The sequence below is a fragment of the Lissotriton helveticus genome, chromosome 4_1, assembly GCF_964261635.1.
Source record: "Lissotriton helveticus chromosome 4_1, aLisHel1.1, whole genome shotgun sequence".
NCBI lineage: Eukaryota > Metazoa > Chordata > Amphibia > Caudata > Salamandridae > Lissotriton > Lissotriton helveticus.
This window is the reverse complement of record NC_136063.1, coordinates 395,337,864-395,351,877: the sequence shown is the minus strand read 5'-3', so window position 1 is coordinate 395,351,877 and position 14,014 is coordinate 395,337,864. Positions and strand designations below refer to the sequence as shown.

The window sequence follows — 14,014 nt, the reverse complement described above, 5'->3', positions numbered from 1 at the left end:
ATTCAAAAAAGAAGGTTGCCCAAAGTGAAAAGCCACACACGAGGGGGTACCACACACGTACTGCCGGTGGTCACACGCAGCCTGTCATACACCTTTCCTCAATCTTGCCAAACGCGTTTCGGGCGTCATCCCGCCCTTGATCACTGGCTGCACAACGTAGGACAGAAGACAAGGCTTGATTTAACACACCTGATTTATTAAGATGCGAAGTCCCGCCCATGTGGGCTGTGGCAAAGCATTGTGGTTCTTGCAGTTTCATGCCACGAACTCCCGGTGCATAAACCTCAGTGGGTGCCTCAGTGCCAACGTTGTTTAAAATGTTAACCCCAGTGGGTGAGTAGAGATGGTAACAGCATCGCCATAGTCCCAATATTTACCGGCAGCTCAGGCCCCCCTCGTTCCAGTCACCACTCTCATTGACAAGCATTGCTTGATAAAATGTTATGGCTACTCAATCAGTAGTGTTAGCTGTCACTGTGAGTTGTTCTGTGTATGTACCCACTTACTTTGTTTCACACATGGCACTCATTGTATGTTAAAACTACACATTTCTAAGTTATTTAATGAAGTAGTTGTCTGACATTAACCCGAGAATAGGTCTGCAGAAAGAATTCTTTTGGGAAACTAAAGATACTGAGTCAGTTGTTTTTCATTGTGAATTTAGTTAAATTGAGCTTTGGTATGATGGAGTACGTTATAGCATTATATGATGTGTTCCTTTTGGTTATGCTGTTGGAATTGTATACTTCACTTTTTTCTCTTTGTGCTTTATATAAGCGCTTGAATTCTTTTAAAGAGAGCCTGCAGGGGATCAAATGGAGAGATATGGACATGCGTATTGATGTACCTGAAATTTTTTTTAATAAGTAGTGTTTCAACTTTTTTCTAAGACGTTGAAGTACTGTCTCTCAGCCAAGGTTCACATCTATTTAATTCTCAAACTTAAGATTGAAAATCGGTTTCAGTACTGGTTTATGACTCTACTATTTGACCTGCCGTTTGGGTTAAGTCTGCAGAGTAACCACTTCGTACATTTAACTTAGCTGAACTACAAAAAGAAGTTCACACTAGGTATGTAATCAGAAGTAGGGTACATGGATTTTGTTTATGATTCATTTCTTTTTATATTCAACATCCTTGTTCCCTCTCCTAATCGCCCCAGTCTTTCCACTCATCTGTCATTATTCATAATGGAGATGCAGGATGTTTATGTTGTAACACTAGCACATTTTAGGTCTTCCATGTCTGCACTATCCTCATACTCTTGTATTTGGAAAGTGGATTCCCTTCGTGGACACAGGGAGCGGGACATGTCCCAAAATATTTTACATTTGACATTCCTATCAGTGAAAAGTAACGTTGTGGGGGATTGGCTAGGGGTCGTTTGCCATTAATTCAGGTCTTCTATCAGCCCTCCTCACATGCACCCCTCTTGTAAACTGGAACCCAAATAATTTCATCTTAAATGTTGCAATGCTTTGTGAACGTTAACTATTGTCCATAACTAAATTGTGAAAACTACTAGGAAAGAAATTTAGTTATTATTATAATTTGCCCATAATGAATGACATTGCCAAGGTGAATGTTATTTTTATAAAACATGCACTCACTTAATTTTATCTGTAAATCTGTGAGCATCTTGTATGTTTTTGTTCTTTTCTATGTTCAATTCTTATTGCAATTATTTGATCATTGTTTACTAATCCATGTTGTCATAACTTACACATGCTAGGGAGCAATGCATTTGAAATTAGAGGTGCTTAATTGCTGCTCAGCACTGTTTCTCAATATGTTTCGGCTTAACGGTGAAATTCGAGTTGAATTGTTTGAGGTTTTATGATATTTGCCTGTCAAACAAATCATATTGCTTCATGACGTTGCCAACATTTCCATCATCCCAGAACGAGTATGATGCTAATAAGAAGGAATGTTTGGACACTAGTCACTAAAAAACACCTCTCCTTTCTGCATCATTTGCCCCTTACGATGTTTGCTTTATTGCTAGGTCCAGTAGTTTTGTGCGTGCTAGTCTGTTTGCAGTGTTCTTGTATCCTAGAAGCTATGTATGTACATTGCATGTTCACCATGTTTTGACAATTTTTTGGCAGCAGGGATCCTCCCATGTATCCTATCTTTTGTGAAGATGCAATCAGATTACTGCGTTCCCGTAAGATGTGCCGTACCTATTCTGAGGGTGCTTACAATGATCTTGAGAGGTATACATGTTGTGCCCTGCATTATTATGATCCCATTCCTTGCAATACATATCTGCACGTTAGCTGGTTATTATATGAGTAGAATAATAACATCTTACTAAGTAAACCTACTATAGTTGTTGTGAGTCACCTGTTTAATTTGTAGATGAATTTTGGCTGTACAATCAATCAAGAGTATCCACCAATGTGTATATAGTGTTATCCACTAATAAGCCTGACATATGAACTATTTGTTTTACTTGATATATTCCTATGATTATTCTGTTATATCGATATATGTAACCGTTGGAACATGTTGGCAACCTTCACACGGTGGAATCTCAAAATGGACATTAATGAGCTTATATCGCATATGAACTCAGTGAGGGTAACAAAGGGCTACCATTGCCCTAACCAGGTCCCAGACACCACTATGCGTCTGAGGTCGGGTGATCCACTACCTTTCCCCTAAACGTCCATCACCCGACCGTATGCAAATGTAGAAATAACCCAACCTCTCATCGTCTGCAATCTGCACACAATGCACCGCGGCCTAGGTTTCAATGTCTGCCGCTGTTTTTAGCTAGCCATCACTCTGCTCCTTGGCTTCCACCAACAGAACAGTGATCTAAAGAAAGAGAAGTATGCCCAGATGTTCTCAGTGCATCCAAAACATCAACATAAGCCATGGTCATGTGAGCTGCTGCTTCAATCCTGAGCCAGCCAATCACGTCGGATTCTGGGTTTTAGCCTCAGTGCAGCACTCACAACTAGGTGACTGCCCACCACCCCTTAGTGACCCCAGGCATCACTGTATTGCCAACAACATGTAAACTGATGCTTTCCCCTTTGCCAGCCAATCACTTTGTGCCCTTGTTTTCCTCTATCAGCTAGCATTCAAAGAAGGTGCTCACCCACCTCCCCTCATCTCATACTAGATACCAATGTTTTGCAGAAGTCATGCAGCCCACCATGCCTCATCAAAAATATCTAATCCCTATGCATCCTGTTTTTCCCCCCACCTCTCCTTATTTTGGAAAGTCCACATAGTATCTGCACTTAGGTTTCTACAAGTAAATGTGAACAATGATAAGTGACTGCACGGGAAGGCATGAACCAGAAGCCCTGTACCTTACACCATGAAAACACCATGTGTCTCCTACCGTATTTACCATATACTATCCTCACCATTTCCAGCACATACAAAGGGCAATCGGTCATTCAATCCATATGCATCCTAACCAAGCAACCTTTTCAGCACTCCCCTCGGCTCACTACATCACGAAGCAAACATATATAACACATTTCCTTTCATGCTGAACTTTGCTCTCCTATGCCTAACACAGCAGGCATTTCAGACCTCATGATTACTGATAGTCCCAATGCCAGTTACTAAAACACAGCTCTCCTACTACCGCCCAATTTCTCAGTATCTTAGTCCAAGAAGTGTACACCATCCAGTACATTGATCTGTAAAAAAGAACAGGAGGACGTCTTTTGTTTATCCACTGATGTTTTTAGTGTTGGTCTCCACATCGGCAGTCAGACTTCTCTCTTGCTACTTCCCATTGTCACCAGTGTAGACCGTCTCCATTCACATGGTCAACTGGCTAGCTACTACAAACCCATCTTTAAATCATATCATACTCCATCACTGCATCATCGACTAGGTACACTAGCAACATCTTTCTCTGCCAATTCCACCTCCAACGTAATGCATCATACAAGATCATGAAGGGTTCCTTTTGTGACCTACTGGCCAATATCTCTTCACTTGTGAATCAGTTGACACACACCAATGGCAATACCCTAGATTTTATAATTTCCATAATGACCAGCCTTCCCTGTCAACCCTGCAACACATTGACAGTATCAAGCATGTTTTCGTTCAAGTACAATTCCCAGGGAAGATCATTGTTAAAGTCAGCTGCATGAGGCGCTCAAGAGCATAGGCCTCTTTCATAACAACCTGTCTGGATTCAGGACTTAATGTGGTACACAACCAGCAACCATTTGGTTGCTTCATGATGCTTCTCCAGTCACGAAGCAAGCAAGCTCAGTCTTCTCATTCTGTTTAATTGCTTGTAAATCTTTCATACTACCAAACATCAATCCCTTTTCAACATAGTTGCCGCCAGGATGGACTTTGACAGCACCGTCATGCATTGGTTCACATCCTCCCAGAAGAACAGAACCCACCTCATAAAGGACGAACTCTTCTAGATCTGAACATATCTTTGAAATATGTAATATCTCCAAGGCTCCAGCCTCTGGCTTGTGATTTATAACCAGTAAATGGAGTCCTTTGGAGGTCTGATGGCAGGAGAAAATGCCAATATTCATCAACATGCAGGTCACACATGACGGGTCTCCTCTGGGTTTGACATCATCGGTCTGAAAAAGGCTCACCATAATTCACAATTTTACAATTACATACACAACACCTCCATATTATCCCCCCTATGCACTCTGTACCTTCTCACTATATTTCTAATTATTTGCCGAGCTTGACTTTCCAGCCTGGTAGAATTAATTTTTATCACGGTATCTTTATGCTTTTGTATTAGATGGTTAACCTTAGACACCTAAAAAAAAGTTAACAATCACCTTGAAGCAGTATCCGAAGCAAAGACCCTTCTACTTATGGGAGCACAGTGTAGAAAAGAATGATAGCAGGACTTAATTTGAGCTTTATGGATGTAATGATGCATGGATAGATTGCTTGTGATATGCGTTTTGATGCTGTGCTAAGAAGATGCTAATTTGGTACTTTGGGCTTGGCGAATGCTGGCTTGTGTACGAAATATGGAGAGTTGTGCTTGGTTAGTGTTTAAGAAGGAACACTGTCTTTGACACTTGGTTAAGTCTTAATGCATGTTGGTGCTCATGCAAGAAGTGTGCAAATGTTGTATGGCTGATATCGCTTAAGGACCTAAAACCATGAGTTTTCAAGTACCAAGGTGCATCAGAAATATTGGACGCAGATGGGCTGATACACAAAGGTAAACTTAACCTTTTTCAAAAGGGTTTTTTGGTATCATAAACTCAGATTAAACAGTAAGTTTACAACTGCAGAGGTTCCGCAGTCCGCGGAGGGGGGGGGGACTCAGCACATAAAAAGATAGGTAGACCAGGTCTCCACAGTCATTAAATTACTATTAAATTGGAGTTTGTGAATAGCAAAAAATAGAGCAAACTTACTACACCAATGTCTAAGTTTACCTTTATGAATCAGGCCCTGATTCTGGATTGGGCTGTGAATCGCTGGAACTCTAATTCAAAAGCATGCCCTTATAACTAGACCAGATCTAATATACTGGGTCACTTTCCTCGAGAGTTAAAAATTCTCATGCTGCAAGAGATGCTGTTCGAGATGGATGGAAGACATGTGGTAGCAGTGATGTCATGCATATTGCAAAGTCTTGCGTTTTGGAATCAGGTGTTGGCCAAAAGAGCAGGGTTTTGTTGTTCCGTTGCATAAAATCCACTAGTGCTTCTACCAGAGAGTATTCTTGTATGCACCTCTAAAGCAAAGACAGAATACAGCCATCTAGCTGACTTCAGATACCTTTTTGCAAACATTGTTTGTTTTGGAGCTCCCCTTTTGTAGCACGTTCATCTGAAGGTTTGTTTACGCTAGTCAGTGCTACATTCACCTTTAATGCTCTAAACGATATCCCATTACCAATATCTACAGTCTTTACTTTCTCATCAAAAGAAGATAACCTTGTTGATGACCTTCCCTGTTAATGTTAGGTGATTTATACATAGGGAATGGACTGGAGCGGGGTTGAATAGCCAAGCAAGAGGTCTGTGCATGCAGTGAGTGACATTTTTATTTAAATAAATAATATATATATATATACATATATATATATATATATATATCAATCAACTCAAGCTTTATTTGACAGTGAATGTCATAAAAGCATATCACAATAAAACCATTATTCACAAGTTTTAAAAATTGATTAATACAATACAAGTATTTGTTCTAAAAATGGGTTAAAAACGTTAAAAGCTTGTACATATATTGTTAATAGGAATTAATGCTGAAGAGTAATAAACAATTTACAAGTTCCAGCTAGAATATCAAATGCCTACATGGTCCGTTTTGCTGCTAGGATTTTAGTTCTGATTGTCCACATCCATCCCAAGAACTTTGCCATTAGAACGCATACAATAGAGTATACGCATTGCTACACTCGACTGGTGTGTACCCATGTTCCTGCAGATTGGTACCAGCCAAGCTTTGCCTGGTGCAGCATATGCAGGGCAGACAAATAACACATGTGCATATGTTTCTTCCACGTTAGTGCAAATTAGACACTTATTATTGGCTGCGGTAGACCATGTGGCTGTGAAGACCTTCACAGGTAAACTACTTACTCTAAGCTGGAAATACAATTTACGGTCCAATGGTTTACTAATCATGTCCCAGTAGCCCTTGACAAAAGGCCTTGATTTTATTTGCAAGAACTTTCCCGACAATGAGGCAGCATCACTTACTCTATTGGCTTGCAGCGTGATCAGTTCCCAGTATCTTTGCTTGATCAGGTTCTTAGATGGAAACTCTGTTCTGCTAGGATCGGTTGACAGCGATGACATGCCCATACTAGTTAGGGTAGTTCTAATGTCTCGCAGTCAGCTGATTTTATGGAGGTGATCAGCATCCATTAGGTCTTTAAGACCTTCAGCAAAGGTGGCCAGTTCTGGTGTGGACCAGATTCTGCACCAGTATATGATGGGACACAGTCTTGCTAAGTCAACTCTGGCCTTCCTACCCAAGTCGTAGCGCAAGGGAGCATGGGAGAGCTTTGGGGCTAACGTGTAACCCCGCCAAAAAACGTATTCTCAGATACAGCTAGAGGATTCAAATTTTCGAAGCCCCATAACTCGGTGCCATACAGTATTTTGGAGCTGTATATTTGCAGCACCGGAGTTAGAGGCTTAGTCAATGATGTTTTGAACTCCTTTATCATTACACCGGCCAGTAGTCTATGTTTTAAGTCCTTTGTGTCAATGGTGATACCTGAATAGGTAAATGCGTCAACCTGCTCCAATAGGTGCCCCTCCATTGCCCCTTAAATGACCTGTGTTGGTTGAAAGCCATGAACTTGTTTTTTGCGGTGTTGACTTTTAGACCATGCAGTGTGCAAAATTCTTCAAAATGCTGCAGAGCAGGCTTTAACCCGCTTGGTGTTTTGAACAATATGAGCGTGTCATCTGCAAACATTAATATAGGATTTTTTTTCCCAGCTAGAACTGTGGGGAAGTGGCTAGAAAACTGACGATGCCATTAAAAAAAAGTAAGAACAATGTGGGTGCCAGGACACAGCCCTGGTGTATTCCCTTCTTGACTGGGAATCGATCTGTTTTATTTCTATGAACCCCCAGCGAATTAGGGCAATTTATTTTCCATGGAGGTGAACTATTAAAAAGAGTAGATCAGGGGGCAGCCTAAGCTCCTGCAATACCCTCCATAGTTTGGGCCGTTTGACTAGGCCAAAGGTAGACTTAAGGTCAACAAAGGCTGCATAACTACTGCTTTTTCCTAGAATCACAGTCCGCCAGTAGATTAAAATGAAACAAAAAGCTTGGTCAATAGTTCTCAAATGTGCCCGAAAACCTGCCTGGAGGGGGCTCAGGATATCGTTTTAATCAATCCAGGCTTGAATTTTTACTAGAACAAGTCAAGCTATGACTTTCTGGAATGAATCTATTAGGCTTATCAGCCTGTAATTCCTGGGTAAGGATTTATCTCCTTTTTTGTAAATTGGGATAATCTCCGCCCCAGGCCAGGTGTCCGTGATCGGGGCTCCATGAGCAATGGCATTTGCTAAAAACATGATATACTGGCTCCAATTGGCCTTTTTGTGAAGGAAGATGTCAGCGGGCACTTTGTCAATGCTGGAGCTCTCCCGGTGGTAATAGAGCTCAGTGTAGCTGTTACGTCAACTAGATTAAAAACAGTGTCAGTCGGATTAAAATAAACCTAAATGGGATCATAGCCCATGTTGTCATTGTCTGTATATTGGTCCGAGAAAAACTCTACCCATGTTAGTGGGTCCATGTGATTTTGGGGAGCTTGCCCTGGGCCATCCGTGCCCCATTTTACCAAGCCCCAGAAGTGTTGCATGTTACTCTCCTTACATGCTTCTTTTAGGCCCTCCCATCTTTTCTCATCACTGGACTTTTTTTGTTGAGAGTATCGCCTTCTTATTAAGCTTCCTTGTATGTTGGAATCTTAGCTGTTCACCTAGTATTATTGTCCCATATATATATAATTTCGAGGGCGATGGAAATAAAGTCATTTTTCCCCCCTTCCTCTTCCAGAGAATTACAGTATAAATGACCTTAGCAGAGTGATAACAGTACATTTCAAGATGATTGCTCTACTGTGCGTAATCCGCACCTGGCTATGCGTCTTTTTTTCTGAGCAGGTTAGCTTCTTCCAGTGTGCTTGCACATACAGTTTTTAACCTACGATCTAATTGCTGTAGGGTTAAGATTAAGAGTGTGTTGATCCCGAGAATGTTGATCTGACACTTTGGAATTGTGCCGGTTCTTTCTCCTGGTTCTATCAGACACCATAATTGTGGCTCATCAGCCGTGTCCCTCCAGACATCTTCCTCAGCCACAGGCTTCCACCAAGTGTCACTCAGTTCTACCTCAGTTTTTTCCAGTTTTTGGCTCTGTTTTATTTTATACACTTCACAAATAACTGCAACATGTTGCACACCTTTCTATGTCCATATTTGGACGACCGCACTTCTCCGTAGCTAAATGTATTGTTTCTCTCAATCCAAATTCCCTTTTTCTTCGTCAGTTGATCTTGTGCTCGTGCTCCACAGTTCCACCACCAATGTCACTCAGCAACCTTTGTCTTTAAATGCTCTCTTTTGACTCTTGTTTAGCCAAACCCCTCTACTTTTTTCGGGGAAAGGATCTTATTATAGTAAACATGCCTGTACATTAGTTTGGAAAATATATATGTAAGCTGTATGTTCCTACCACAGTAATCGAATATACAATGTTTACGTTAAACACATTCTAAAATCATAATTTCTATATTTTTCTAATACTGATTAACATTAGTGTAGACAATTTACATCAATGTCAAATTATCTGTTGTAAGAAGTTATGAGAATGGGTGCCTAAATGGGTGTTCCAAAGGAAAGGGCAAGTGAGGAGTATCTAACTGTTTTATGCCCAATTAGCACAATTTTATCTTTGTGTGGATGTTTATAGGACTAAGCATGAAATTAGGTGTGAATATGCAAACATATTTGCTGTGGGTGTAGAGAGAGGGATTTCTCCTCAAGGAAAGTATTCTTTCTAGTGGAGAAATAAAAGTGGCTAATCCATATTTTTGTCATGCTCACTTGTGCAGATTGCCAACCAGGTAAAATAAGTGTAGTGAAATAAAACGCCTCATTGAAATCTACAACGTTATTGACGTTGTGTTCTTTGTAACCCTGCAAAAAATGGGAAATCAGTTTGAAACGTAGCGGGAAACTTTTGATATTTGTAATGGGCTGTCACTTTGCCTTATTTATTTATTTGAAAAGTTTTATAATGCGCGATTATGACCCAGAAAGGGTATCAGAAGGGTGGATACCATATAGGAAGATGAGGTGGCGGTGTCCTTGGATGCTACCATGGTGTTTGATACCATTGAATGGGCGTATCTTTTTGCCGTCCTGGAAAAATGTGTGTTTGGTCCCAAATTCATGAGCTGGATAAGACTCCTTTATGCTTCCCCTTTTGCACAAGTAGTGGTCAATAACACAAAGTCAGCCACCTTCAATCATCGTAGGGGGACGCATCAGGTTTGCCCCTTGTCCCCGCTTTTATTTGCATTAACGTTAGAACCCCTAGCTTACTGGATCCGAAAGGATGCTATAGTTCGGGGATTACGATGGGCAGAGGAGTGGGAAGACCGTAAATCGCTCTATGCTGATGACATCTTACTGTACATGACATCTCAAGAGAGATCGCTGCATAGGGTTCTCAATATATTTACTCATTTTGGTACTTACTCCGGCTATAACATTAATTGGTCCAAATCTGTTATATTTGTGCCCAAAGACGGTAAGGTGGCGATAACCACAATTGGATTCAAATATCTTGGACTGTTCATCACTAGAGATCCCAAATTGTATTATCTGTCAAATTTGCTGATGCCGTTACAGCGGCTAAGGCATGATGTGGAGCATTGGAAGACTCTTCCGATATTGCTACTAGGCAGAGCGACGCTCTTCAAGATGATGTCATTGCCTCGCTTCCTGTATGTCCTTCATAATTTACCTTACTCTGTCCCTGCGTCTTATTTTGTAGCAGTGGAAAGTGCACAAAGAACGTTGCTCTGGGGAAGTAGCCCACCAAGAATTTCATTCTCAAAACCATTATAAGGTTGGTATGATGGGGAATTGGGCTACCGAATATTAAAAAGTACTACTGGGCAGCGCAACTAGCTGCCATCAACCATTGCATATACCGACCTCAGAATGATCCAGGATATGCTATAAATAGGTGGCTCATACCTGGGAATAATTACACCAGGGCCTTGAAATTTCGTCTGACAGGTCCCAAAAAGCACTCGGTTCAGGTGTGGTATACGGCGCATAGGAGCTATGGGCTGGGCAAAGACGATAAAACTGGCCACCCAGCTGTGGAATGCTAAAAAACTGGACTCCCTCTGGAGGATGAGGGGTTTTGGTAAATGGGACGCCATTGGAATATCTAGGGTGGGCGACCTTTAGAAAAAGGGGGAGGTGGTGCCCTTTGAGGCTCTACGGCAAGAGCACGAAATGGCGGAAACAGAAAGATTCTAGTACTTACAGGTACGACATGCCTTGCAGACAGTGGGCCCGAGGTGAGAGACCACTCCTGAGGCCTCACCTCTTGAAATGAGGCTTCTTGATGGACATATGCAAAAAAAGTAATTTCCCATACTAACTCAAAATTGATCAACTGATCCACTTCCCCGGGCACCCCCTGGACTCCTATATTATTTTCTCCCTAAACATGCACAAATCTATATCGTTTTTCCAGTCCGTCACTGTCAGAACATCTTGTGCCCCCCATTACCTTGCTATGTTTCGTTTGGCTACCACCTGACCCAGCGACACTCATGTTCTCTCTTTGACACTCATGTTCTCTCTTTGCTAGCCAAATCTGTTGGTTCCAATACATTTAGCTAACATCTTTTTGCCACTCCTACCAGCCTCTATTCCAGTACCGGCCCCATGCACCGGACAACATCACTCCAGTACCTGGTAATATGTGGGCATTCCCATATGATATGCACTGGGGTACAAGGTCATGAGTGGTAACATATGGTTTGTGGTTCGAGTGGCTTGTTGTTTGATGATTTCAAACAGTTTCTTGGATCTGTTTTTAACGCTGTCAAGCTGGGCCCTGAAGTGATCTGATTTTGCACTGCGAATGTGTTTCTTGTATGCGATAATCCAGGCTAACAGGGTAGGGTTTGAAAGTATAACACTTATCCACTGTGTCTGGGGAAGTATCAAACCGGAACTTAGTGAGTGAAGGGGATGTGGACAGGCAAGAAGCAAGGAGGGAGAGAACAAGAGGCTCCGCAGTAGAGGGTAAACTCATAAGATGTAGATTAGATATCGCGTTAAGTGAGATTTTAATCTTCATAAAGATATTGTCAAAGCGATGAAGATTTAGGTCGGAGGCTTGAATAAGGACGTTACCATTATTATAGAGAGAAATGGTCAGATCAGCATTGAGTACAGAGAATGTAATACGACTATTTGGAAGCCATGAGGGGTTTTGCACAAGGGTTTGGAACGAAGCGTAGCAGTTAGGGCTCTTCTCCATTGGGCTCTTCTGAATGTGTAGAACATAAGGCTATAGACACTAAACCCTTAAACGAGCAGAAATAGGTATCAGAGATAAGCCTTTGAGGACTATGTTAATTGTGTTTAAAGGACTTCGCTTCTAAGGGGAATAGACAATTGTAAACGCATTAAGGCCTACCAAGGTCAGGTGGTCCGATGTGCTGATAGAAGGTATTGTAATTGTATTGTAATTGCATTTATATAGCGTTTACTACCCCTGACGAGGCGTAGAAGCGCTTTTTCGGCAAGTAGCACCCTACTCCAGACCCATAAATTAATTAGTGTTGAATTTGTATAGTGAAATATGAAAGTAATTTAAGTGGTGGATAGGTTATGCAGTTATTTGGATTCGGAAGGATAGCAGAAGGATAGAAGAGGAAAAAAGGTTTGTATTTATATAGTGCTTGTTACCCCTGATGGGGTGTTGAAGCGCTTTTTTTTGACGAGCAGCACCCTACTCCGGAAACCCATAAAGGATTAGTGGTGAATTAGTATGGTGAAATATGAAAGTTTATTAGTCAGTTATTTGGAGTGAGAAGGATAGCGGCGGGATAGAAGGGGAAGAAAGGTTTGAATTGATATAGCACCTGTTACCCCTGATCGGTGTTGAAGCGTTTTTCTGGCGAGTAGCAAGGCTACTCAGGAACCCATAAAGGATTAGTGTTGAAAATTAGTGTAGTGAAATATAAAGTAATTTGATTGGTGGATATATTATTCAGTTATTTGGATAGAGAAGGGTAGGTGGTGGGATAGAGGAGGGAAAGAGGTTTGTATTTATATATCGCTTGCTACAACTGATGGAGTTTTGCAGCGATTTATTGGCGAGTAGCACGCAACTCTAAAACCCATAAAGGATTAGTGGTGATTTAGTATAGTGGAATATGAAATTTGAGAAGTGAACATGTTAGTCTCTTATTTTGTTTGAAAAGGATAGTGGAGGAATAGAAGAGTGACGGATTTAGATATATATATATATATATATATATATATATATATTTTTTTTTTTTTTTTCCCCAAGTTTTATTGTACTTGCATTTAAAAAAAAAATTTAAAACATAATTATTCTACATGTTTATACAAAGCAATACACAATGATCGGTAAATATCTATGGTGAAAATAAATGCTTATATACTGAGGGATATGCTGTAAATTTCTGTTTGCGTATGGTGCTTATGTGGGGAAGAGCCAATTCTTGAGTAGTTTTCTGAAGATAAGGTGGCTGTCCATGGATCTTATGTTGGGGGGTAAAGAGTTCCATCGTTTGGCTGCTTGAACAGAGAAAGATGTGCCACCCATGTTTTTTTCTTGCATCTTGGGATTTTTAGGCGAGATGCCCCTTTAGAGCAGAGTTTCCTTTGTTGAGTGTGTTTGGTGATTTTATTCCAGATGAAGAGCGGTCCCATTCCTTGTATTGCTTTGTGGGTGATACAAAGCAGCTTGAAGGTGGATCTTCTGGCAACCAGTAACCAATGCAAGGCTTTCAAGGCAGGTGAGATGTGATCTCGCTGTTTGATATGCAAGAGTAGTCTGGCAGCCCAGTTCTGAATCCATTGTAGTCTTTTCGTGGTCATTGAAGGTGATCCATGGTGGAGGCTATTGTCGTATTCGAGTTTGGACAGAACAAGGGAGATGGTAGCTTGGACCTTGTGTGGAAATCCCAAATGAGAGAAAATTATTTGCAGCATTTTTATAGTGACAAAGCTTGATCTTGCTAGTTTGTCCACTTGGGTATTCATCGATAGCTTTGAGTCCATGATCATTCCGAGGTTTCTTACTTCCTTTGATACTTTATGTGGTGATCCTAGTTAATCAGGCCAGGTGGCAAGTGGGTCATAATGTTTCCAATCACCACACGTGAGTATTTCCGTTTGGGAGGCATTCAATTTGAGATGGCTCTCAGTCATCCACTGATCCACGGTTCTGAGACAACTGAAAATTAGGGATTT

The 14,014-nt window shown here is 41.1% G+C and overlaps 1 protein-coding gene across 1 annotated transcript in view; it reads left to right on the top strand.

Moving 5' to 3' along the window:
- Positions 1 to 14,014, top strand: part of RIMS2 (regulating synaptic membrane exocytosis 2) — a 1,857,427-nt gene that overhangs the window by 1,307,474 nt on the left and 535,939 nt on the right. The window contains exon 21 of the mRNA XM_078686898.1: positions 2,109 to 2,216. Within this exon, the coding sequence (XP_078543024.1) occupies positions 2,109 to 2,216 (108 nt within the window). The remainder of the gene's footprint in view (positions 1 to 2,108; positions 2,217 to 14,014) is intronic.